General features: G+C 42.6%; 3 protein-coding genes and 1 pseudogene across 28 annotated transcripts in view; 1 reads left to right on the forward strand and 3 right to left on the reverse strand.

The window, feature by feature from the left end:
* LOC133506582 (protein unc-80 homolog) overlaps positions 1-5,523 on the forward strand; it is a 61,003-nt gene extending 55,480 nt beyond the window's left edge. For 15 of the 16 annotated variants that reach the window (XM_061830857.1, XM_061830907.1, XM_061830888.1 and 12 more), the window contains 3 exons: positions 2,184-2,289; positions 2,971-3,188; positions 4,687-5,523. In XM_061830857.1, the coding sequence (XP_061686841.1) occupies positions 2,184-2,289; positions 2,971-3,188; positions 4,687-5,169 (807 nt within the window). In that variant the 3' untranslated portion in view covers positions 5,170-5,523. The remainder of the gene's footprint in view (positions 1-2,183; positions 2,290-2,970; positions 3,189-4,686) is intronic. The other variant, XM_061830871.1, reaches the window with a different exon arrangement.
* On the reverse strand, positions 79-198 carry LOC133497377 (5S ribosomal RNA; annotated as a pseudogene).
* A 145-nt stretch (positions 5,524-5,668) lies between the features above and the next one.
* Positions 5,669-16,631, reverse strand: nfkbiz (nuclear factor of kappa light polypeptide gene enhancer in B-cells inhibitor, zeta). 6 transcript variants are annotated; one of them, XM_061831175.1, is made up of 10 exons: positions 16,510-16,631; positions 16,368-16,424; positions 14,254-14,356; positions 10,280-10,385; positions 9,899-10,045; positions 9,034-9,097; positions 8,762-8,937; positions 8,190-8,300; positions 7,645-7,804; positions 5,669-7,021 (listed from the first exon to the last, which is right to left on the reverse strand). In XM_061831175.1, the coding sequence occupies exons 1-10, from the start codon at positions 16,568-16,570 to the stop codon at positions 6,858-6,860; spliced, it is 1,149 nt and encodes a 382-aa protein (XP_061687159.1). In that variant the 5' UTR covers positions 16,571-16,631; the 3' UTR covers positions 5,669-6,857. The 6 variants fall into 6 exon arrangements, with proteins under 6 accessions (XP_061687159.1, XP_061687202.1, XP_061687168.1 ...); XM_061831218.1 differs by having other exon boundaries at positions 7,637-7,804; XM_061831184.1 differs by having other exon boundaries at positions 14,254-14,450; positions 16,510-16,623.
* A 1,404-nt stretch (positions 16,632-18,035) lies between these two features.
* On the reverse strand, positions 18,036-26,784 carry gk (glycerol kinase). 6 transcript variants are annotated; one of them, XR_009796593.1, is made up of 20 exons: positions 26,565-26,782; positions 26,228-26,301; positions 26,016-26,122; positions 25,859-25,936; positions 25,700-25,779; positions 25,350-25,487; positions 25,168-25,277; positions 25,015-25,081; positions 23,462-23,497; positions 23,314-23,381; positions 23,182-23,224; positions 21,854-21,934; positions 21,702-21,780; positions 21,536-21,632; positions 21,382-21,466; positions 21,182-21,302; positions 19,124-19,267; positions 18,965-19,051; positions 18,822-18,886; positions 18,036-18,745 (listed from the first exon to the last, which is right to left on the reverse strand). XR_009796593.1 is itself a non-coding variant. In XM_061831142.1 (20 exons), exons 1-20 carry the CDS (start codon positions 26,655-26,657, stop codon positions 18,735-18,737), a joined length of 1,686 nt encoding a protein of 561 aa, XP_061687126.1. In that variant the 5' UTR covers positions 26,658-26,782; the 3' UTR covers positions 18,037-18,734. The 6 variants fall into 6 exon arrangements, 3 of the variants coding, with proteins under 3 accessions (XP_061687118.1, XP_061687126.1, XP_061687146.1); XR_009796592.1 differs by having other exon boundaries at positions 18,822-18,889; XR_009796590.1 differs by having other exon boundaries at positions 18,822-18,898.
* Between the last annotated feature and the right edge of the window lie 482 nt (positions 26,785-27,266).

Raw genomic sequence — 27,266 nt, forward strand, 5'->3', positions numbered from 1 at the left:
GAACGCATATTTGTTTGGCACAGTTTTACGCCGGATGCCCTTGCTGACACAACGCCTCTGCATTTAGTCTGGGAGAGAAGCTGACAGCACCTGGTATTCCCAGGCGGTCTCCCATCCAAGTACTAACCAGGGCAAAAACCCGCTTAGCTCCCGAGTTCTGACAAGATCGGGCGTTCTCAGGGTAGCGTGGCCGTAAGCGCATTATACATACCATATTCTTGAAAAATGTGATTTTGAGGTTTCACACTGATGTCACACAAGTTATTTAGTTGTTGTAGATTTTTATGTAAGCATTAGTTGCAAGGTTTTAACATTGTGATGGTTATTAGGGTGAATCTGGTCCCCCTTGATTTTGAAAACTTGAGTCTTTTGAACTGAACATTTTTTCTAGCGTGAGGCTTGATATTAAAAGTAAAATGGTGAAATTCGGATGAAATATTTCAATGTTTAGAGGTTCCTCATCGCAATGGAAATCTCAACATTGCATCAGTCAAATTGACACATTAAAGCCTACATTTCTACTCGCATCAATGGACTGCAAGCAATAAAATATCCGTGATTTCATTAAAAAATAGCCATAAGGAAAGATTAAAATGTATTCGTAAAATATTCATTCAAATGAACATCCATCATTCAAAACATACATCCTGAAATGTACCTACAGAATGCTGCAATAGTAAAATGTTACATTTTTCTCAGTTTGTCTACAGTCTACAAATACAAATACCAATTTTCAATTTCGGTTTTCATTTTCTTCCGTTGGTTTGGTACAGCTTTCCTGTCATTTTCCACAACTTGCAAAATATCTTGGTAGTTTTTTTTCTATTTCAACGGATTTTAGAAATTCGGCAGCGAGTTTTGCACCTCTCTCGGCGCTGTCGTCAGTCACCCTCAGGTTTCGGACGACAGATTGATGTTTTCGGTAGTTTTCCATTGACTGCCATTGTTCGGGATCTTCATGAAGATAAACAGTGTCTATATCAAGTAATTCAAAGAATTTGCACGAATCGCATAAACACAAATCTTTCAAATTTGTATGTTCAGGGTCAAAACGGGGGAAAATTGGCTTCCCATAACCAGTCCCGTGTCGACTCTCGTTATGTGCTTTCTTTAGTAATGAGATCATTGTTTCCTCTATTTCACGTTTCTCTGTCTTGTCGAGACTGTCACTGAAGAGACAGAGCGGAATCATTTCTTTCTTCGACCAGTTCCTTATTCACTTCTGTCTCAAGCTGTCGTTGCTGTTCTCTCTCAATGCGCATGGTGTTTTGTTTGATACGCTTCGCGACTTTCTTCTCGGTTGTGGCCAAAGTTGAATCAATGCCTCCCATCACATTCGTCCTGGTCTCCATCATGTTTTTCAGGAACAGGCGGTCGTCCTCATTCAAAATACGATCGAAAATATCACGTGGCCAGAATGGAAGCGTCTCGTCCAACCCGGATTTGAAATCTTCGATGCGTTTAAGCGGTCTTCCTGACAATTGTCGATCTTTCGGAATTTTCATCAGCTCTTGCATATCAGTGTATAACGATTCGACCTTCTCCGACATCTTGTTTTCCGCAATTGTTGGTATCCTCGCTTTCTGGTAAAAAATCACGACTTCCTGAATGACAGATTTTGCGGCTTCCCTGATAGGCTTGGCGACGTCTTGTCTTTGGAATTCCCCTTTTGCAGCAATGAATGACAGAAGAATCTGTTTTCTGGAAGGAAGTTTGGCTCCTTTGATGACTTTATCATCCGCGGTTGGGACAGTCCCAAGCAAAAAATACCCCGGGTCTTTCTCTTTCGCGGCAGCCATGTTGACAGTTCAATGACTTCGCGTTAACTGAGAGGTAAACACCAACTAGGGCTGAGACGTCAACCTGCTCAAGGATTTCATGAGTGCTTCTGAACGTTCCGGGCAATGTCCTTGACGTTCTCGACGCCGCTCGACGATAACTTAGAAATTATTTTCCAGAAAATGGCCGCATTGCTGATCGACTATACTTTACCAAAATCCGACTAATTTCAAAAAATTTGATCTCCATGTGTGTGTGTGTGTTTCTTTCGGCTTGTCCCTTTCACCTCCAGAAAAAAGTTTGATTTTGAAAGATGTCGAGGGACCAGATTCACCCTCATGGTTATATGATGCTATCTTACCCAAAGATTGCTCTGATTCCTTTTTTTGTTATTTGTCCTGCAGCTGCGGCGCCCCCTGTTGTCCATTCCAAAGAACGAACCCCGTGGTCGTACAGGAGCTCGGCTCTCTACGACTCGCAGGAGCATCCAACCCAAAAATAAACCACTGGGTAACATTTCTTCAAAGGACACATGCTGTACACAGTGGACACCCGCATACTGGCAGTTTGGCACCTGCAAATTCACATTTTGACAGTTTTTTTTTTCCTTTTTTTTTAAGTGTAACCAACTAAAACCCTGACTAGCGGTTTGTCCCTGCATATTTAATCATCTTTGGAGTTGAATTATCAATTTGTTCAATCATCTGCAGATTTTCACTGATTGCGATATGCAAACGGCGGGGGTCTACTGTGTAGCTGACTTATCGGGTCTAATTAGTGGTGCAACTTACTGTGCACCAAACTTGAACCATTACACACAAAAGTGTGATAGTGAGCTCACCCGTGTCCTCTTTTGCACCCCGTGTCTGTTCCGATGTTTGTCACCGCAAACCAGACTGATATTTCTCACTCTGTTCTGTCCCATGCCTTTTGTTTCGAATCAAAGAAACTTTATTGGACTGTGAAGGTGAGACGCACCCCTTATCCTTTCCTCTCCACCCTGCAATGGCGCACCCCTCTTTCTGCAACCTCACCCAGTAGGCCGCTCTGCATGTCTGTCTTGCACCCCATCCAAACACCCGCCTCCTTCAGTGGTGCTGATGTGCTAGACAGTTGAAGAGTGTCTGTGTAGACGTGCAAGCAACCGCTGTGTTTTTTAACCATGTGCACATGCGTGTTGTGCGCCCTCAGCAGCGCAAGGAGACCAAAAGAGATCGGTCACGTTTACGGAGACACAAGGCCAGCAAATGTGTGTGGGAGCCGGCAAGCCTTTGATTCCTAGTGCCACAGATCTTCCAGTTGAGGGCAGGAAGAGCAATCCCGCCACGTCGAAGCCCCCCACACTGGAAGTGCCCCCTGCCTCGTCGGCCACCGTCATCGCCGACCTGCACAGCCCTGCGAAAAGACAGGTGCCAATTTCTGATCTAGTTTATTTTTTGATCAAAGCTGCCTCGATGGGGTTCCCAAATGTTTTGGATCAAGGGGTGAAATTTTCCAAGGACTTAAACACAAAATGAACATCACTCCTTAGTTGCAATTCTAAATTCCATTGCAACTGTTTTGTTTTACATTTTAATCTTAAAGGTCAAGTGTCATCCCTATAGATATTGTAATGAAAAATACATATATCGTTATAATATATACGTTAAATATGAGCGGAGAGCGCGTCATCCATGCACAAAGTTGACATCCAAGTGGTCGCCATATTGGCTGCATCTCCTGCCCATGACGGCACCTCCGTAACTTCGTAACATTCGCCATTGAAAACACGCTGTGGCCCCTACAATGGGACATGCTCCTTCTGACACGGAAGCTCTTTTCGAAGACGAAGACATCTCACAACCGAGCGAAGTTACCAGAGCAATATTACCCTAATGTTTCGAGCCATATTTAAATGATATGCGGATCACAGCCAAACTGCCTCCCCGTCCGATCCACTTCCGCGGCGGAGACAAACCACCGCGGCCCGGCCCGCCGGCCTTGTAGGCCGGGGTGGCCCGTTGCCTGCGAGCTCGACACGGAAGCTGTCCGACGTACACATCGACACATTTACCACCCCTGTCACACGTACGCGGATCTTTTGTTAGATTATGAGAGACGGATTATGTGGTCCCCCCAAACGTTTTTTTTTTTTTTTTAGTAGCTGTATACACACCTACTTGTCATTTGGAACCCACGACGCTCTCGTCCTTTGTACCCATGCAATCCATTTTTCACGACGAACCGGGCCTCTTGGAAACTTAGGAAGGGTAAATCCATCCTTCCGAGTGTTCAAGCAATGTCCAGCAATGCAACGAGCCGGCATTTTAGCTAACATGAAGGAACAACGAGCTATCTTCCCACAGGTAAAACTAATAGAAACAAACGAGTCCGCTTGAGCGCGCAACTACCTCCAACGTCACTTCCTGCTTCTTGTTGAAATCAAATCCCTTTCATGGCGGGAGTTACAAAAAGCCATATAGGTCAAAATCATGTTTTGTGGTGAAAAAAGGCATGGGACCATACCGGCTACTGTTTCTTCATTAATAACATACTAAAAATCGTGCATTTCATGACAGTGGCCCTTTCATATGCATGATTTATTGAAAAGAACAAAACTATTGCTGCTCGCTGAGTTGCACAGCTTCCACTAACAATGGCTACAAACAGGAACAAGATTAAAAGGGCGCAGTCTGCGTTGTCAACTTACATAACTACACATCTCACATTTTTAACATTTTACCATATATTTTCCTGGGTCAGAACATAAGAAATTACACTTCATATGTTTGTATTTTCTTTTTTTTTTTTCCCTTTCAGCACTACTTTTGTGTCAGTGAGGCTCCTCAACTCAATTTATAGTTTTTTTGCACCAAAATGGCCCAAGATAATTCCTACTTTACAAGTACTGTACGTTCCTTTTTGCAGGTCGCTCCTACCCTGAGTATCAAGGAGAAACGAGAACAGTGGGGCCTCCGCAGCAGCCTGACGCCACCCCCTTCCATCTCCCGCACCTCCACCCCAACACCACCTCCCCATCCCTGCTCACCACTTACCCTGTCTAGAACCAGCTCCCCTTTGTCCCGCACTTCCTCGCCTCTTCCGCCGCCCCTCCCGGTGTTGGGCACAACGCCGGCCCCTGGCCCGCCGCTGCCGCCCCCGCTTCCCTTCCCCCCGACCCCACTTGTCCATCCGCCCGTGGCCTCCGGGAGCCGAGAGAGCCCCGGGGACGCAGACACCGCCGCACTCCTGCCGCAAAGCAACACCCTGGTACAACTCGGTGAGGATGAGGGCACGGAAAACCCCCTCCTCACCCCGCTGCTGTCCACACCCGCAATTCGGCACTCACCTCGCAGACTTCCCCTCCCCCTCTCTGCTGTTGATCTGGACTTGGATGAGTCACATGTGTGAAGTCAATTTTATTTCTACAAGGCCAACAGATATCTCAATGCTGGTCAGGAGCCACACTTCTCAGACATTGAAGAAAAACCAACTGAGCCCCACCCAAGGGTCAGAGGACGAGAAAACAAAGGCCGTGTCAACAATCGTAATTGTCCTACGCCAACGGCAACTCTCCATGTAAAAAATATACACAATATAAAAACGGAATATATATATATATATATATATATTTTAGCGGAGCTCATACAACTACATGTATGAATTATATTAAATATATTACATTTCAATACATATTTATGAGGGTGCACTAAATTAAAGAAGCTGTTACATCATATTGTCCAGTCATAATGAATTAAATGCATAGATCATTTTATTTTAAAATAATTTAATATTGGATCGCTACGCAGTGTGTATTTGTCTTGGTGTTGTGTGTCACGATGCAGAAGAAGTCATTGCCTCATATGTCATTCCATGCCTTAATGGAAAAAAAAAAAAAAAAAAGTCACTGTGAAGTTTAGATTTTATTGTGTGCCGTTATAAAGTATACCTCTGAAACATGAAAGAAAAATGTAATGTGCCATATGTTGAACCAACACACTGTCTTGAGTCCTTTCCGTAACTTCAGATGTTTATTTCAGCAGTTGTTAATGTTCTTGTTCTGGTCTTTTCGGACTTAATGATATGTGCCCCATAGACTTGTTCAGTTTAAGGTATCAGAATCAAATATAAAAATATTTACCTGGTTGATGCATCCTCTTCATTTGAAGATGTTCAAATGCATTTTTCCTCACAAGAATAGATGGTATTCTAATGGATGAAGGTGGTGTGGATATTTAAAGTCATAAATGAAATGCATGGAGTGATCAGCGTTCTCAACAAAAGGCAAGTTTAGATATTTAATCAGATGTTTTTTTTTTATTAACTTTAAAATGATAAAGAGACTGGGGAAAATCCACTCTATATAAATCTTATAGTTGCTATTTAGAATCAGTACTATTGAGTGTTGAAGATCAATCATTCATTTCAATAGTTAAAAAAAAATTAAAACATTTTGCATTTATGGAAAGAAAAATGAAATACACAAACGTGCTTAAGTGAATAGTTTGGACTTGAACCCATCTCGTTATGTGCCACAATCCCAAGTTAATTGTAGTTGCAATACATCACAGAAACCCACACAAGTAGATACAACACACAAATTTGAGTATTACATATTTGCTAAATTTTAGAGTTCTTGTGTTGAGAATTTTTTTTTCCCTTCTCCGGTAATGCCTATATGTTACCATCAGCAAGGTAAGAGAACTTCTCTTTACCAGGGGAACAAAATCAATTTTCTCAATCCCTTATCCTCACAAGGGTCACAGGCATGCTGGAGTCCATCCCATCCATCTTGAGGTGAGAGATGGGGAACACCCTGAACTGGTCCCAGGGCACAAAACAAAAAGAAAACATTCCCACTCATATCTAAAGAGAATTTAGTCTATTGTGCACGTTTTGGGGATGTGGGAGGAAACCGGAGTACCCAGCCAAAACCCACAGAGGCAGAGAAAGAACATGCAAACTGCAGCCAGGCGGGTTGGGATTTGAACCCCAGTTCACAGAACTGTGAGACAGTGTGCTGAGCAGTCATCTGCCCCGTACCTTAACGCAAGAACTCTAAAACCTATCATAAAAAAAACCACGATGAACAAGATCTCCTACATTTGCTCATTGAGTATTACATCGCAATGATTTGTTTCACTGAAACGACCAACATCTGCATCATGAAGGCAAATATTTACGTTAGACTGTCTAACTGACAGTGTTCTGTTCTTGAGCACTTTCAGGCATCGCTGCGCTTTCCTCTCAGTAGCTGACGCACCTGAATTTAGACATAAAAACAAAGAACAAAATTAAGCAGAGTCTCTGCTAGGATGTAGGGCAAAGTTTACAAAACAGTGATGAGGCCGGCCATGGTGTACGGATTAGAGACGGTGGCACTGAAGAAACAACAGGAAGCTGAACTGGAGGTGGCAGAAACGAAGATGTTGAGGTTCTCGCTCGGAGTGACCAGGTTGGATAGGATTAGAAATGAGCTCATTAGAGAGACAGCCAAAGTTGGATGTTGTGGAGACAAGATTCGAGAGAGCAGACTTCGATGGTTTGGACATGTTCAGAGGCGAGAGAGTGAGTATATTGGTAGAAGGGTGCTGAGGATGGAGCTGCCAGGCAAACGAGCGAGAGGAAGACCAAAGAAAAGGTTGATGGTGTTGTGAGGGAAGACATGAGGACATATACATTACACTTACTCGGGTTACGAGAACACTATTTTATTATTGAGATTTCTAATTGCCTCAGCACTACGTTTGGTAATGACAGGGTTAGTGTTTGATTCTAAACGTAAAAAAAAATTGGGAAAACACGCTGCTGATTTTTTTTCTTCCATTTCAACTTCTGAAATGTTGGCTAACACCATGTCTGAAAGGTCCCACCTTACCCTCTCACCGGGGGGTCCTTCAGGCACCAGATGCCAGGGACGCTCATTCTCCAGGTTTCTCGCCGTGGGGTCGGCTCCCCACCTCATCAGCATCTTCAGTACCTCCAGCTGAGCGGGATGGTTTTGTAAGGAGCTGACGACATGCAGGGCCGTGTTGCCGCTGAAAGTCTGAAATGTTTACATGAGAGCGGCCGTCAGGGGCACACAGGTTTACATTACGTTCATTTTGGATGACCTCTCACGCACACCATTGAAATGCTCTCATATACGCTACTGAAACGTTTAAGAGAATTTCAGTAGCGTGTGATCGCGTCGGTGGCGTCTGTTAGTGTGTGAAATAATTTCAGTAATGTGTAAGAGATATGTCTATGTCTCCTTAGTGAGTGAGATAGCATTTTAATCACAAATGTGAGTGTAAATGAATTCAGTAGCATATGTTTCAATAGGACAAATCACCGAAATAAAACGTAAAAAAAACGTACATGAACAAAAATACATTTTCATCAGTTAGTAGTCTGACCCAAAGTGACAGCTCGCGATCTACTAATGCAACCTTGTTGTTCAGACTGCTCAACCCAGACGGCTGCTTGAGGAAGATCGTCAACAACTGATGATTGGCCTCTTCAGCGGCCATGTGCAAACACGTCCGTCCGCTTTTTAAGTCCTGCGGGAAGGAAAATGACACCCGTCATATAAATTGGATTGTGTTCTTTACGTACAGTATCTCAATAAGTAGTGAGAACACTCCTCACATTTTTTGTGAATACTGTACAGTATTTTAGCTTTTCATGGGACAACACTGAATAAATGACACTTTGCTTGTATTAATGTCACCTCAAAATAAGACAGCCTATAAAGCCCAAGTCACTGGCAACAAAAGTGAGCATACCTCCAAGTGAAACTGTCCAAATGGGGCTCAATTGGCCAGTTTAGCACTTTCGTGTCACGTGACTCATTAGTGTTTTGAGGTCTCAGGTGCGGGACCTGAACGTTTAGAAACTGAGGCGCAGATGGACTACGTTGTAACAAAGAGCAGCATTTTTGGGTGTTGTCCAGTGAAAAGATATACAGTGAATAAAATATTTATATATATATAAGTGTATCGGTGCAGAACAGATGAGTTACCGCAGTCCCACAGGAGGCGCCCATGTTGAGCAGGGCCTCGACACACAGAGCATACATTTGTTTCCTTTGCTGGTACTGGTCCTGGTCCTGGTCCCTGGTACAAGTATCAGGCCTTCTCCTCCACTCATTTTCAAGAGCATTGTGAGACAGAACCGCAAGATGAAGCGCGGTTAGTCCTCCAAATGGGGGGGGTGGGAGAATCTTATTTGAGGTTTACGTTCATCTTTTTGGGTCAAGGAGTTTAGAAAAAAAAAAAAAAAAAGATAACTCACCCTCATAATTGAATACTTCTGTATCAATCATCTGTAGACGTCCTGAGAAAGTCGTCCAGATGCTCTGTGGAGACACACAAGATAAAAGGACATCTATGGAGGCACTTTGTTTCAATCCCCCGTCTAGGCAAATAACATCCATCCATCCATCCATCCATCATCCATCCATCCATCCATCCATCTTCTTTGCCGCTTATCTTCACAAGGGTCGCAGGGAGCACTCGCAATCACACCTAGGGGCAATTTAGAGTGTCCAATTCATGTTGCATGTTTTTGGGATGTGGGAGGAAACTGGAGTGCCCGGAGGAAACCCACACAGGCATGGGGAGAACACGCAAACTCCACACAGGCGGGTTCGGTATTGAACCAGGGACCTCAGAACTGTGAGACCGATGCTTTAACAGCTGATCCACTGTGCCCTGTGAGGCAAATAACAATTGTCTGTCATTTTATTCATGACTTATTTTATTTATGTTGTTTTTATAAAAACATGGTAATGACCTACTAAAGACAACGGAACAAATTGAAGGTTTGTGCAGCATTATTTAATGCTTCAATTCACTGTGCTGCTCCTTCTGGTGCACTTACCTTCACCACTAGGGGGCAGTATGATAGTCATATAGATGTGCCCATTAGCTTAATGCTAACTCAGTCTAACACACTGTGTTAGCATTAAGCTCGTGGGAACATTCTTGGGAAAGTTTTTTTGGGGTTCTTTTAAATATACAATGTGTAATTCTTTCTTCAGGCTGTACCCGTCCTGCCTCTCGCCCAGAATCAGCTGGAATAGGCTCCAGCGTGCCCGCGACCCTGGTGAGGCAGTGCAGTTGAGAAAAATGGATGTATGAATGAATGAAGTCCCAACCTGAAGACAAAGGTAGAATCCTTTGGCAGCGCACACGTGTAGAGGTGAGCGGCCCCATGAGTCTCTGGTGTTGATGTTTGCTCCATGCGCCAGGAGGTCATCGACAATTAGGTGTTGATTGGCCACCGCAGCGATCTGAAGCGGCGTCTGCGTACAAGGTCACAGGACATGTGGGATCAGGTGTGATGCGGCTTGTGTGTAAATGGCACGTAAGTAATCTTCTTCATCACCAAACATCTCAAAAAGACGACGCATAGGCAAAAGGGTCCTATTGGAGAAAAGCGCGGCTGAAATGTCCGACTGTTCATGGAACTGAGGGACGACAACCCAATTGTTAAATTGTAAAGAAACACTCCGCAAAACAAAAGGGAGCTCCAGTACCTGTCCGTGACGGTCCTTCACCTCCAAAGCGCCGCAGTCGGCCATCTTGGAGCCCAGCAGGTACGCCAGAGCCCTTCGCCCTTGAGCCACAGCTATATGGAGACATCTGCGGGAGAATCAAAAATGGCCCCTGTAAGACGGAAGTGACACTCGCCACCAATTGGCCTTGAAAGGTTACCAGATGTGCACAGGAAATTTTTTTTACATCAAGTGCAGTACGCGGACAAAGGCATGTAAACAAGACTGCCAGGGATGTACAGTTGGGCGAAACGAAAAAATACAGCCACTCCGTTCACTACTTTCATGGGAGAATTTCAGACGAACCTAACAATCAAAATCAATAACCTGCCGATCCCAACATTCAACCGCCCAAAAATCTTGGGCCCTGCACTGGACACCATGCTCACCTTCAGGTCCTCACGCCGAGTACACGGCCATACCGTGATGACATCGACGAAGACATCCCCACTGACACGGTGTTCGACGAACAAGCCTACCGAGACGGGCTAAGGAGGCTCCATCGAACGGCGGTTGAAGACGCGGTAGCCGGCTACAAACCGGTCGTCATCCTTGGAAGCTACCCAACCCCCAACGTGGACAAAACCGAAACCGATCTTCCACGGGCCGCAAGATCCAAACAGTCGCAACTCCGTTCTGGACGAAACCACATGCTCAATTACTAAAATGACCTAAGATGGGTATGACGATACCTCATGCTGGTTACAAGAGAGGAAGGAGGCAGAAAAAGGAAAGAACACGATAATGAATAGAGAAAACCAACCACACCCCTCTACCCTGATTTACACCACCACACAGAATGACTTGATCAGACGGAACTGACTTGAAATGGTCGTAAAGACTGGGAGGACTACTATCTCCCGTGCAGACTGCTGCACAAATGGCCAACTTGGGTGACCTCTAACCAAGGATCCAAATAATCAACCCCGACACACAAAATGGCGCCAACCTGACTATTTAGTGTATAGGACTTGGACTATGGATGTTAAAAATGGCTGTGGAAAATAACACTTCACACAAAGCCGACATGAATCGATAGTAAAAGATAAGGAAAATTTGAAAATTCAGAGAGCAACCCATCATTTTAGACAGAGCAAATTACACTAAAATAGGAGGAGAAAAACAAAAGATGCTGAGCCTTTTGAGGAATACAGAGTAAGAATGACAACTGTATTCCAGATTTACAGTGGCCTGATGGCGAATAGGCCATTTCAACAGCTGTTGACATGCTCTCCGTCCAGGTTTAAAAGACACAAATTACAGCTGGGTTAACAAACATTACATTGGCCTGACTACTGACACATAGGAGAAATATGTTTACCATGCCCTCCATGTGCAAAACTTTCTGAAAGATAAGAAGAAACAGACAAGCTATAACTTTTATGGGAAAGACACTGCTACAGCAAGCAGAACATTTCCTTACAGAACAACAGGATAAGATAAATGAAGACTTTCGTAATGTAACAATGTGGTACAAAAAAGGAAAAAAAAAAAAAAAAAACTCCAGGCCCAGATTTTCATTACGGAAACAAACTCAACAAATACACTCCGGAAAAAAGAAGAGAAAAAAATAAATAAATAACAGTTGATTATCTGCACACAGATAATCTGGGGACGGCAGCTACAAGGTTCAGACTTCCACAGGCCTTGGAAGACAGACGCTTAATGTTGCCACATGTGTCACTGTTTAAACCATATGACACACACTCGGAGTGGTTGTGAGGTTTCGTCAAGAGACCAAACGGCAACTAATTGGAAACTAGATGAGGAAAAATTGAAAACTACAGGTTAGTTCAGGACGTCACCTTCATCAAAAGTGACACAGTATCAACTCATACCTCTTAACAGAGGAAGAGGAAGCATTTTAAAAAGAAGTACCAGAATGCATATGGTCAATAGGACTATCAGATGTGGGACTCATTTGGGGAGCGCAACCTGTACAATTTATACCAAAAACAGATGAAACAATATCCATCACTACCAGATGCATTAGTCGGCATAAGGTCAGTTATTGAGTCATTAGTTACTGCAGGGGTAATAATTGAATGTCCAGACTCTCCCTCCAACACACTTATTTTTCGAGAAAAAAAAAAGGCACCCCCATCAGGAGGTTGGAGAACGGTTCAAGACCTCCAAGCAGTAATTGCTGCTGTTAACACAGCGAGCACCTTGTGTCCCAGAAAAACACACACATTGCTGAATTAATTAAGACCAGATGCAAACGTTTTTACAGTAGTGGATTGAGGTGCAGTTGCATTTTAAGTTAAAAATACACATTTACCAGGTTACCTCAAGAGTACTGTGAAAGGCCAACAATTTATTCATAAATAACGACCGCCAGTATCTCCACATTTGAACTATCAAGTGGCGATCAAATTCTACTTCATGTAGATGGTGTTTTGCTTGCATCACCCCACAAGGAAACTTGCAAAGTGATACAATAGCATTGTAAAAAGATTTAGCACAGGAGGGACACAAGGTTAGCCAGAACAAGATAAGAGCTTAGGACACAACCTTAGCGCAGCAAGAACAATTTTAGATGATAGAAAAAAAATAGTTGTAGTTAATGTACTAAAACCACAAACAAACTATGCAGCAATAACTGTGCCTTTGACCAAATTAATATGAGGAAGACCTCAAAATGGCATCATTATTAAAATGGAAAAAGCTTTCTGTGAGATAAAGAAGGAACTAGTGTCAGATTATAGCAAATCCTTTATGTAGATACTAGATTGTAAAGGTCATTTTATGACCTCAGTTTCAGTACAACATAGAGACTCAGCGTAACATGTGCATTACAACAGTGTGCAAGAGCAGTTATTGTGACATCTATTAGTGTAGAAACAAGTTCAAGCATAGTTTTTATTCAATCCTCTGATTCTAAGAGTACCACATGCAGTCACTGCACTGCATACTGGGAAAAAAAGGCGACATCGAACCCAGCAACAATTTTTACCACGTCATGAGAAAGTCATGAGGATGGTGCAAAACATGATTGTCAAAAGTTAGCAGAAATATGAGCCAAAAGTAGAAGTAGCCTGACCGATCAGCTTTTAGAAAGAAGGGCTAATTGTAGATGGCTCATCTATGAAAATGCATGGTATAGACAGCCAATATACATTTGCAACAGTGCATGTTTTTGCGCAGCACTGAAAAATAAAAAATAAGGTGATGAATTCATCCACAACCAAAGTAACACATGCAAAATTGTTAGTTGATTTATTTGTGCAATTATTCCAGCAAGTTAGATGACAAACATCACAACTACGCTGACCGTAATGGACCTGTGGAAATGCCCGAAAGAAGTGGGTGCCTTTCTCGACCTAGAAGTCGCCTGAACAATGCAAATGCCTGGCTACAATAACAACAGATGCACAGTTAAGTGGGTGAATGATGTGATGGGTGCACGAGGCTTCGTCACGCATTGCCACATTTTGGCCAAACTGTATTGATACTGTGTCGGAACTGCGTCTGACACCTGCTGGATCTTACGCGTCATTGCATGCAACCTATACAATATTATTTTGGTTATGATGTTATCGTCTTAGTCCTAAATTGAAAATATCTTTGAAATAGTCAATATAAATTTTAAACGAAATCTGAGTGAAAGTTTTGGGTTTGTGAGTGTGATGTCACTTAATTATGTACTTGTGTTCTCGACAAAATGTTAAACCAAAAAGGTTTTCCTGGGTTTTGGCATTAAGGTGGTTCATTTTTCCTTTTATTTAGATGTAGATGATTATTATTATTTAGATTTTTTTTTTCATTTCCCCAAGCTTTGGCGAAATCGCTCTCACACAAGGCACTGATGAGGCTTGTGTGCCTAAAAGCCGAAGAGAAAAGAGGTTTGTATCTAAATTTACATCCACGTCTCACAGCGTATACTTTTTGCACTGTGAGGCGTAGAGCTTACGCGTGGAGAAGAGTGGAATATTTAAGGTGTCCATAATACATACGTGTCGCCGTCCACATCCTGTGAGCTCAGCAACTCGGGAGCGACGCCATCATACCTGCGGGCTTCCTGCTCGATCTGCCACTGAAATAACGTCAGCGTGCACTCTGGAGTCGTGTGGGGTTGATAACCGGGGAGGTAAGCATAGGAAAGCTGATCAGTTGCATTCTCTGGGTTTTCCTCCAGGGAAAGTTTCCTCTTCTGGAGGGGAAACATATACAGTAGAGCATCCAGACGTGACTTGACGGGGCAATTTTCGACACAGTAATAAAAAATGTTTGGAGAGGCCTGCAACCTTCATAAATGTGACACTTAAATCAAATAAAGTTTCTCCAAAAAGGTTTGTTTTAGGTAGTTATTGTCACCATATTTATTCTACTGTATTGTATACCCCCAAAATTAGATTTATTTGTCGACATACAGACATCCAGAAGCTTTTACTTTGGTACTTAAAGTTTCTCGAATTTTAATGTGTATATTGGTTAAATATTTCATTTCACCTGAAAGTTTTAGTTTTGACTTTCAGATTTAAATGTATGTAAAATCGGTGGCACGACTGATTAGAGCGTTGGCCTCACACTTCTAAGATCAAGGGTTCAATCCTGGATCCGCCTGTGTGGAGTTTGCAGGTTCTCCCCGTGCCTGTGTGGGTTTTCTCCGGGCACTCCGGTGTTTTCCCCACATCCCAAAAACATGCAACATTAATCGAACACTCTAAATTGCCCCTCGGTGTGATTGTGACTGTTGTCTGTCTCCTTGTGAACTCCGATAGGGTGGCAACGAGTTCAGGGTGTACCCCGCCTCCTGCCCGTTGACAGCTGGAATGGGCTTCAGCAGTCCCGTGACCCTCATGAGGATAATCAGCTAATAAAATGGATGGATGGATGGATGGATACACAGGTTAAACATTTAGACTTGAACAGCAAGGTAAATCATTTTCTTTTTTTAAATATAGTAAATGTGTTTGAAGTGCTAAAATGTGCAAAGACCAATGCATGCATCCATCCATCCATTTCCTGTACTGCTTATCCTCACTGTAAATGTGTTTGTTTTTTTTTCCACTGGAGGAAGCTCATTGCAGCAGTCAAGACAAGGGAGGCAAGTGCTGTTTTGAAAAAGTGGTCCCTGAACTGGTCGCCGGCCTATCGCAGGGCATGTAGAAACACAGAACCGTTTGCACTCACATTCACATCTAGGTATATCTTTAAAAGTTTTCCACAATCTCAACTGGCTGGATTTTAGGAGCAGAGCTAAAAATCTAGCACTGTGACAAAGGCAGGTTGGGGAGTACACTTTCTTTTTCTCTAAATCTGAGAAATCAGAGCTGGTCATAATGGTGTCCCATGTAATCGAGTGTTTGGAATGGCACGTAACATGTCACAGCCGCCCACGTAGGTCATGTGACTCGCGAAAATGGCAGCGCCCCTGAAAATTCGGAATTGTCGATGAAAATCTTCTCAAAACACTATTAAATGAGAGAGGATTTAACATCACATTGTCAAGATAGAGTACATATTACATGACCTATTGGATACATTGTTAATACAAACCACCGGAATTCCCCTTTAATAACGCGTACTCGTCTACGTCAAATTTACAGGATATTTTTTAGCACATTTCTCACATTTAGATATAGCTTTGAATAAATTATCATTTAGATCACTTAGATTTAACATTGACTCAAGAGTTAACCTTTAACTTACATTCCAATGTGACATTTATTTAATTTCTATTTAAAATTTACATTGATAGTTCAGTACTTGGATTTAACTATGTAACAGCTTAAAGTTGAGAGAAAATTGCTGTAAATATACAAACGTGACACAAAAAAGGTTACTTTGAGCGTGAGCCACTTTATGAAAGGCCTGCAACAAAGATGAGTCAGGGTCCCCTGTAAACCCTCAAATAAATACACCATTTTGTTTGCACAAATGGCTCAACTCGTGGCCACATATTAGTTATTTTGCATATCAAACCTATTTCATTAGCTAAATTAGTGGGCACAAATGAGCATTTTCCATGCAGGTTGTAAGTACATCGTGGTGACAACAATACAAAATGAAGAAACCTCGTCATGTCATGTCGTGGGGACTGCATGAGTAGATTGTGCTGAAATACCTGACTGACTTGGTGACTCATTAGCTGTTCTCCGGCAGTAATTAACTTGGACCACTCCTCACCAACAAAAAGTACATAATCAGAACAAATTTAAAAAAAACAGTGAGGTTCACGACGGAAGAGCTTTGGCTGCCATGCTTACCTTTTTTCAACGCTTGGTGACAATGACGAAAGGAATGAAGAAGGAATAAAAGGTGTGCCATGCCATACAACTTCCTTGTTGACTTAGGTTCTTTAGGAGAGATCCAAGTACAAGGTCCCTGCCTATTTTTAGAAAGAAAAAAAAAGGGGGGGTGAGGGGGGAAGAGATTAGGGAGGAGGAAAAGTGTATTAAAAATGCACAAGTAACATTTTCCAAACAATTTAATTTTTAAATATTTAATTAGAAATTAATGTAAATTAAATGCATGTGAAGAGTTTTTAAATATATATATATATGCACCACATACACATCACATGGTTAGCACATCTGCCTCAATGTTCTGACCCGGGTTTAAATCCGGCCCCAACTGTGTGGAGTTTGCATGTTTTCCCCCCATCCCTGCCTGCTACATCCCAGAAATGTGGATGGTGGGTTAATTGAAGACTCTAAATTGCCCATAAGTGTGAATTGGGTGAAAATGGATGTTTATATGTGCGCTGTGATTGGCTGGCTTGAAAAGTGGAAGTACTTTAAAAAGCAAGAGAAAGTTTTTGACAAATACCTTTAAGTGAATGAAAGGGTGGGTGAGGGTGAGTGCACTGTGCAAATGAAGACTCTCTCACCTCCGGTGGGGGGGGGGGGGTTGTCTAAATGTCTCCCCAAGTGGATCCCTGGGAGCACACTCAGATGTTATACGTATTAGTCAAATGTACTGTATAGAGATGATCACAGAGGAAATGCTTTGTAAGATTGTGAACTATATCTCAGTTAACATGATTTACAAATCATTGTATTCTGTTTTTATTTGTTCAACACAATGTCCCAAATTCATTGGAACTGGGTTTGTACTTCAGAATCAGAATCAGCTTTAACGGCCAAGTGTGTAACAGCGCACAAGAAAATTGTCTCCAGCAGTCGGTGCCGCCCTGATACAACATTCACGTTTAGTACTGAGAAGAACAAACAAACAAAGAAAGAACTATAGACATTCTATTAATAGGAACTATTCCTTATAAGAGTTACCATTGTGCAAGATGCAGTCTTCTTCATTTAGAGCAGTTAAGAGTGCACAACATCCCACATTATGTTAAGTTTGTACGGAGTACCTTTACTCGTTTGCGGTTCCCATTACAGACCAGTGCAATGACAATTGTGCAAAGGGAGGAATTTCAAGTGACCAATCGTGCAATAGTCTACAAAATATATTAATACTGATTAGACCAGCAGGATGTGAGGGTGTGTCCCAACAACGGCACAAGGCACAAAATAGTAGGTTCCCTGATCAAGAATTTCATGACTTAATTGCCAGAGGGAAAAAAACAGTTTGAATGCCTGCGAGTTTTGACTTGCATTGATCAGGAGCGCTTACCCGATGGAGGGAGCTGGAAGAGCTGGTGGCCAGGATGTGGAGCGTCCGAAAGGATCCTGCCCGCCCAGGTCCTAGTTCGGGTGCCATTCAAATCTTCAAGCGTCGGTAGGGTAGTGCCAACAATCCGTTCAGCGGTTTTAATTAAAAATAAAATTCGAAGGACATTTGATACATCACAGACAGGTTTATTCATGGTTTAACATTGTAGAATGGAAAAATGAGAAAAAGTTTTTGGGTACCTCCCCTCCTGTGACTTCAACAAATCTTCAGTTCCCAACCCTACAGTATTTACCATTTGGTTTCAGGTGTGCGTATGTGTTATATACACACACACGTTATGGGACAAAAATAAATATTGACCAACTATCATATTGCAAGCGCTTTCTAGTCAACACTTTGGAGAAACAGGTTTTATAGTCTAAAAATAATTTCTGCTCGTGGCTGTATTGAAACAGGAAAGCAAATGTTTGTGTGGGTAATCCACAAATATATATTCCTAGATTGTTTATTTTTCCATGGAAAAAAAAAAAATAAACTTAAGCACAAAAAAAAACAAAAAAAAAAAACTAAAGAGCACTAAACAGTACCTTCTTAAACCGGGATTTGGAGGGTGCTAACAGTGAGGAACGAGCACTGTGCATATGTACAAAAACTGGCTCACAACAATCTGACAATAAGCAAGCTGATAAAGCAGAGGAAGAAAAACTGGTACCGCATGTATACTCCTGCTGTAGTTCAACAAGAGAAATTAAAAAAGGTCCCATTTAATGTCAGTTCAAGCAGTCGTTCTTTTTCTGGAGTGACAAAAAAAGAAATATTCAGCAGCGAGTCTTTGTCCTTTCTGACCGCCAGCAGACTAGTCGTGACCTTAGGACGAAACAGGAAAATATTTTATGAATCTAAGTTTTTTTTTGTTGTTATGATCAGCTATTTGGACACCAACCTGCAATGTAGTTGGCTCCAATCAGCATTAGCATGCTGCCCATGATGTAGAAGCCTAGTGGGACACTGCTGAAAATGCTGTTTTCACCTAATCACAACAATCATTCAAGTCACAGAATCATTTATCATATTGAACCACCCTACCATTTCCATTAGCTGGCAGCTCCGTTGTCTCCCAGTTCATAGACTTTTGAACGGCTTTCTTCCACCGTGCATATCGGAACTCGCTCTCTGCGGGACACATGCAGGGAAAAAAAAAAAAAATGACAATGCAAAATGGGCAGTGGGTGAATTCTAATATACCTTCAGGGTTAATCTGTGGATCAAACTTCTCTGACGTCACTTCACTTAAGTCGTCCGGGTTCAGACTCCACACGCTCACCCCTTCTGCTGCACCGGCCGCCATTGCTGCCCCCAGAGCGGTGGTCTCTGGCATGGACGGCTTCACTGAGGAAAACAAGAATACATGAATGTCTCCCGCCTTATTTCAGGCAACATGCAACATAAAGACACACAAATAACCTGTACAAAGTCCACTGTAATGTTCTTCTACACATACTTTTAAAACAGAGGTCACATACTGACATTGGACGAGATGCCGTGGCTTTCAGTCTGTGCTCTAAGTCACCCCAAAAGGTGTGTTTTGACGGGTTGTGGTCAGGATTGTGCAGGTCAATTAAGTTCATCCACACCAGACTCTGTCATTGGTGTTTATGGACCTTGCTTTCTGCACTAGTGCAGAGTCATGTTGGAAGAGGACAGGGCCCTTTCCAAACTGTTGCCACACAGTTAGACCTTGGGAATCAATTCCATCAAGGTCTCTTTGTGCTGTTCTTGAGCTGCTCAAAAGGCCAAACGAAGTCTGCAGCGACTGACTCAGCAGAAAGTCTGTGAACTCTTGCACCACGCTCCTCAGCATCCACTGACCCCGATGCGTCCATTTACACGGCCTACCACTTTGCAGCTGAGTTGCTGTTGTTCCCAAACCAGACAGTCGACTTTGGAATATTTTGGAACAAGGACATTTCACAACTGGAATTGTTGCGCGGGTGGCATCCAATCATAGCTCCACGCTGGAATTCAATGAACTCTGAAAGCGACCTCCTCTGTTGGAACTGTTTGTAAAAACAGTCTGCATGCCTAAATGCTTGATTTTATACACCTATGCAATGGAAGTGATTGGAACACCTGATCCCAATTATTTGGATGGCTGAGCCAATACTTTTGGCAAGAGTGTACATGTTCAACATGGACCGACAGAAAAAACGTTTTTTCTAATAAAATTAATTTGCGGTGTGTTTTTTTTTTTTTTTTTTGGTTCTTTATTGCTCCAAGGAAAAAAAAAAAAAATTGCGACATACATGGTCGTCAGATAGTCCCAACTTAACGGGCTCCTGTTATGAAATGGATGATTTTTAGTATGTTATTAATGAAAAAACGTCAGCCAATATGGGCCCATGCGTTTTTTCACCACAAAACATGATTTTGACGTATACAGCTTTTCGTAACTCCCGCCATGAAAATCCTCTCAAGGGATTTGTTTTCGAGAAGAAGCAGGAAGTGACGTAAAGGACATCGGCGCCCCCAAGTGGACTTGTTTGTTTCCATTAGATTTACCTCCGGGAAGGTACCTCGTTGTTCCTTAATGTTAGCCAAAATGCAAATGGCTGAGGCACCGCGTACGGGGGTCACGGCTTCTGCGAAGGCTGCGCGTCGGGCTTTGCGGACGGGGGCGGCTCTGAAGAACCCAGCCGAGAATGCCTCACTTAGCCGCGTGCGCACAGTAAAGCGCCCCGGCTCGACCGTGTTGTTTATCGCGTACTGCAGTGTCTGTGAACACCCCCCTAAAGCAGGACGGCTCGGCTCCGTCATAAGGCACACCGGCCGGCTGTGATGAGCCACGATGGCTCATCTCTGCCGCGGAAGTGGATCGGACAGGGATGTGGTTTGGCCGTGATCGCATATCATCTGAATATGGCTCGAAACAATAGTGTAATATTGCCCCGAGGGCTCAAAACAATCTTCACCCGGTTGTGTGGTGTTCTCCTTTTCGAAAAGAGCTTCTGTGTCAGAAGGGGCGCGTTTGTCTCCCATAGTCAGGGTGCACCGCATTTTTATTGGCGACTGTCTGGGTGACGTCATGGACGGAGGATGTAGCCAATATGGCAACCTCTTCGATATCGTAGAATGACACTTCTGCAACTTTGTGCATGGATGACGCGCTCTCCGCTCACATTTATTTTTTCGTGTAGACATTGAAGTGAATAATGTTATATGTATTTTTCATTACAATATTTATTTTAGATTGTTTATGGGGATGACATTTGGGCTTTAAATGCTATGAGGAAAAGGAAGGCCTACCGACAGGGATGCAGAGAATGTCCGCCTGCAGCTGCATCAGCAGCCTGTTGGATGTCATTCCTCCATCCACTTGCAGCTGAGTGAGTGGGATGCCACTGTCTTGATTCATGGCATCCAGTATCTGAAAACAAACAGAAAGGCTCACATTCAAGCTTAACGGCAGACCACAGGAAGGTGGTCGTGTGTGTGCAAGCACACACCTCCCGTGTTTGAAAGCAGACTGCTTCTAGTGCAGCAAATGCAAGGTGACTCTTATTGGTGAACTGCGTTAACCCGCAAATGACCCTGTGACACAAAGCAAGCCTTAGTCAAACTGAGATGTCCTGCTAAGATGTGTTCCAAACTTGGTCCTACCCTCTCGCGCTGGGCTCCCAGTATGGTGCATAAAGCCCCGAAAAGGCAGGAACAAAGTAACACCCGTAAGACGTCCCAACAGATGCGGCCAACACCTCTGCACAGAAAAAACATGCAGGTCGCAGGTTAAATTATCACGAGATCGAATATATCGGCAAGGACGTACCAAGCTCGTCGGACGATCCAATAATGCCAAGATTGTCTTGCAGCCAACGGACCACAGCTCCTGCTATGGCCACAGAACCCTGGGGGGAGGGGGGGGAGAAATCATTGTTGGATTAATTTGGCAAATTTTAAACTCTATTCTCAATGGTGTACCTCTAATGCATAGCAGGCAGGTTTGTCTCGACCCAATTTATAGGCCACAGTGGTCAGAAGCCCATGGTCAGACATTACTGGCTGCAAAAGAAAACAGCAATTAACCTGGTGTTTTGGAGATTAAATGGGAATTCCGGTCGTTTGGATTAGCAATGTATCCAATAAGACATGTCATCTGTACTGTATCTTGAAAATGTCATGTTAATCCTCTCTCAATTAATGTTCTTTTGAGAAGATTTTTATTGGCAATTACGAATTTTCATGGGCGCCCCCATTTTGGCGAGTCACACGACCAACGTGCACAGATGTGACATATTAAGTGCGGCAACAAAGAAATCATCACCGGTTTGTCGTGTCTTCACATGCGGTACCATCACGATCGGACACGGTAAAATACCTTATTGTATTGTGAAATTTTGCCGTAATTCGGGCAGAAATAATCTGAGAAAACCTATGCAGGCACGGGGAGAACATGCAAACTCCACAATTCTCCACACAGACACGCACACACAAAACTCCACAAAAATCAAACCCGGGTCCTCAGAACTGTAAGGCCAACGTTTACCAGCTGAGCTACAGTGTCGTTGTTGTGGAGGCAGTAGTAACTTCCCAACTAAAACAACCTTTTCCACAATATAAGGCCTACCTTTCACTGATGGGTTCTACCATCCTTCATGGACATGAGTGCTGTCCTCAGTGCAGTCCTTCGCTGGCTGGCCTAAACGTACTCCAAAATCGATAGGATGGCTGAATGGTGTGTGTCCCGCGTCGGCTGACTCTCGTTCTTCATCAGATGAGGATAAATCCGAGAAATCAGCCCTGCCCACGATTGTGTAGAAATGTAACCGAGCCTTTGTTTACACTCTTAATCTCCCGCGCGTTAGCAGAGTAGTCAGACTCCCTGTCATTCCCGTCCAAAGAACCATCCAAACATTCCACATTTACAGCCACAGGTTCAAATAATGTATGGACGTATTCCTCCGTCTTCCCGATCAACCGATACTGCTATTTCTTCATCAGATGAGGATAAATCAGAGAACTCAGCGCTGGCCATAATAGTTTCCCAACATAAGCGAGCCTTTGTTGCCGGATCTAATACATCACATTTGCGCACGTAGGTCATGTGACTTGCCAAAATGGCAGCGCCCCTGAAAATTCGCAATTGCTGATAAAAATCTTCTCCAAAAACTATTAAATGAGAGAGGATTAACATCACATTGTCAAGATACAGTTCATATGACATGACCTATTGGATACATTGTTAATCCAAACCACCGAAATTCCTCTTGAAGCACTATGTTCAGAAATTGATTTGTCAGGTGCATCACCTTGGGTCCAGTGTTGCGTAGCAAAAAGCAGCCTGTTCCATAACTGAAATACAAACAAATAGTGTTTGAGACAGCATATTTACTTAAGGTCCTTTTTTTTTTTTTCCTGAGCCTCATGGTGTGCCCACTTACGTGTTTTTAGCTTGGCCATCTTGAAAGCACATCTGTCCAACCAGTGCTGCCGACTGATCCCCAAGACACTGAATTACGACGAAATACACAAACATCAGATATGCGACATCAATTTGCATCAACCAATAAATTGAACTTATTTACTTACCCCTGAAATGGGAATACCAGAGAGCGCTCCTGATTTCTGCCAAACAAATCACATATTTAGTGGAATACCACTCATTTCCAGTTACTCACACTGAAGTAAACATCCATGTAAACTAACAAAGGCTACGGCTAAAATGCTAAAACAGTTTTTCAACTTCAAGATTCCACATGAAACCACCCAGCGCGGCCCTGGTAAAATAAATAAATATTTCACCACATAAAGTCAAATAATTACAGCAATACAGCAAGAATAGGTCAATGTCACTACAAGGTTCTTTTAGTGACCGCATCAGAATCACTCAGTAACCATCAATTTTTTAGCAGAATATTGAAATGCTGAGGACCCATAACTTGTAAAACATTTGCACGCACAGCAATATTGTGGTAAGTCTCCTAAAACGTCTTTTCTTCATTTTGTGCATTTTATTTTTACAATTATTGGCTGTACGTGACTTTGGGATACCCACATGCTGCTATGACAACTACTGTGTGTGCCCATTAAATGCTAAAATTAGACAGAAATATCCACCCTATCATTGCCCCCCCTGTCAGTAAGCTCATATATTTGCTGTTTGAGTGAAAATTGTCTGCTTGCAATCCATTTATTTTTATGTGGGAGCTTTATCAATACATACATCCAATAGAATAAATAATACAATGAATACAAGTTTCGTTGGGAAAATCTCAAAGGCACCTCATGGGGATGTTGACCCAGAGAGTGAAGGTCATATGGGTCTTGCTTTCTCCTCATGTATGCTTCAATATTAACTAGGAACATTTTCTAAAAGTTCACTCACAAAAAAAGGGTGTCCACAAACGGATTGCAAGGAAAAAAAAAGACAAAACAACAACAAATGCAGTACTTTTGTAAAATATGCAGCTCTTTCCCCCGAAAATTAACAAAAATATTGTTTGGGTGAACAAAAGTCTAAAATATACATATACTGTACTTTATAAAGACAACTATGTTTGTACTGTGGACATGGCCTAAATGTCTTGACTCCCTTGTGAGGCCACTGCTATGGCGGCGTTCAAGGAGTGAAGAGATTTAGGAGCTTTTAATGCACTTATTGGGGCAGAAATGGTGACGTTAACAGCCAAATCACAAGAGAAGAAAAGTCAGCCAGCCCATTTCCAAATAACAACACGCCAATTGGAGAAATTTATAGACGGAATAAAGTTTGCATTCTGTTGAAATTGCACATCTTTTGATGGTAACTGGAAAAAAAAATGTGTGGGCAAACAAACTACCGCTGCCAAAGGACGGGTCTGCTGTAGAAATTGGAAATGGGCTCGTAGAACAAAGTATAAGCAACCACAGAAACGAAGCAGGGCGGTTTCCTTTTAGCGTGATGAAGAAAGTGGAGAGTTACAGTATGACTTACCCGGCTAGAACATATTTTCTACCAATGAGAGAGGGGAGACAATGGTCCATAAAATAATGTCGAAAAGAGTTTCTCAATCAGTGTTCATGCACTTAGAACAGCTTTGATCTTTTACAGAAGCAGCCTGGCGCACACACAAAAAAAGAAGCAATTTGTGACAATGGCTCACCATGAGGCCGTAGATTTCTGAAGAACTTCTCACTCGGGGGAGAATCTCCATTGGAATACCAAAATATCTGATTGGGATCAAGAGAACCCGTCAGGTTAGTGGAATTAATGTGCACAAAGTAACATGTACATGGACAACCAGTAGGTGTTATACTTGCAGAGCTCTGGGTCCCAGTCCATGGTGTGAATATTGAACAACATGGTTCGACTGGCGTTGGTCACATCTGTGCAGTGGACCCCTCCAAACTTGCCCCCAGTTAAACACTGACAGAAAAATTCACTGGGTCACGCACAAGTTTCCCCCTTCCCCCAGACAACTAGCAACAAATGTCTTACCCAAATGAGCCAAGAGTCCACAGTGCCAAACATGGCGCGGTGAGAAAGTACAGCTTGGTGAACTTCGTCCACATTGTCCATCAACCATCGAAGTTTCACTGCACTAAAATAAGTACTGATAGGGAGGCCTGTTTTATGCTAGTGGGCATGAAAAGAAAAAAAAAAAATTTAAAAAAGGAAGGGGACATCAACTACCTATTTACCTTTTAAATAAAGTTTCCCACGGACACACAAGAATAGAAGAATATCATCATAATCCTCTATATCAAATTAGGAAACACAAATCTCCTCAATAATCAATCGGTGTTTCAGAGGGAAGTGAGAGTGTATTTTCACGGCGAGGTTTTCACCTTCAAGTGGTTTTTATTCCTTCCTGGTGTTTTGTTGATCAGACTCTCAACTGTTGATTGAGTCCGCAGGTCAAGCCAAACTGGAATAATAAGAAGCAAGTTAAGTTCTCTTGTTTTACTAAGCATGAACTTTATAGATGCTAATTAAATAAATATCACCTATCGCATTGTACAGGGGCTCTCCTGTTTCTTTGTCCCAAACAAGGGTGGTTTCTCTTTGGTTGGTCACTCCAATCGCTGGGGAGGGAAAAACAAACAAACAAACAAAAAAAAACCTTACATTTTGTCCATCAATTTAAATCCTAATCCTCCATACCTTTAATATTTGAGATGTCAATGTTGAGTTGTGTGAGTTTTTCACAAGTGCGCTCCATGCACTCATAGACAGACTGCAAGATTTCTTTGGGGTCCTCTTCCACCCATCTGAGAGGCACAAATACAATTCAGATGTTCTCGCACAGCAGCCAGATGGGTCGGTTTATTATTATTATTATTATTATTATTATTAGACGATTTAAACACACTGACCCTTCTTTTGGGAAGCTCTGTTTGATTTCCACCTGGTGGTGGCTGAGGAGTTCCGCCGTTTTGGAATTGAACACCTTCCAAAAAAAAAAAAAACCCACACGCGTTTTACATGTTCTATTAATATTTTACCGATACAGCTCTTGTGCAAACACTTCGTCGTCATTAAACAGTAGGCATACTCCACAATGTCTGTAATTTGCAGTGTAAATGTGACTATATGCCAGGACATATTTTCGAAAAGCTCGTATAATAATTATGGACACGAACTAGACAAAAGACGCCGGTCAAATCATGAAGAACGAGCTAGGTTGACCCACTGGTGCATGCGCTGTCTTACCAAGAACCGTGTGGAGCTGGTGCCCTGGTCGATGGCAGCAACTAGCGGTCCGAGCAGTACGCGGTGTGAGGATCCAGCCATGGTGCCGATCATGGAGAGCCCCGCGACCGCGAAGCCCAGCGGCCACTTGGAAACGAAACAGGTGCCTCAGTGACAACGACAGGAGAAGAAGGGAGAAAGGACAAGCTGTCAGACGCCTACTTAATACGTGTGCGCTCTCAATGGCGCTCGATAATTACGTCATAGGCCTCAATTCGATTTGTGTGGGAAAATAGTTTTGTACAAGTATACGATATACTCCATCCCATAACTATGGAATGTATTATGTCTCCTACGTATGGAGACTTATGGGTCACCCCTTGTGTGTGTGTGCGTGTGTGTAGAGGAAAAACAACTGTATTTAATGTAAATACCTGCCACTTATAACAAGAAAGCTATCAAAAGGTTGCGTTTATGCTCCCATTAGTACAGTATATGATTTTTTTTGTTTGTTTTGCGCATCCTATTGGAATTTTTCGAATATTTTGTATTTATTTATTTCTGTAATATTGACCCAATTTGTTGTGTGTACCAGTATATTATGAAACAAAAAATAATGACTACCATTGATAAAATAGGTATACTGTAATATTAATCAGACCTAAACAGGGGGAAAAACAACGAGAAGGTTACCACCCCCAGTGATCCGTAGCAACATATTAA

The sequence above is a fragment of the Syngnathoides biaculeatus genome, chromosome 2 (assembly GCF_019802595.1).
Source record: "Syngnathoides biaculeatus isolate LvHL_M chromosome 2, ASM1980259v1, whole genome shotgun sequence".
NCBI classification, from domain to species: Eukaryota; Metazoa; Chordata; class Actinopteri; order Syngnathiformes; family Syngnathidae; genus Syngnathoides; species Syngnathoides biaculeatus.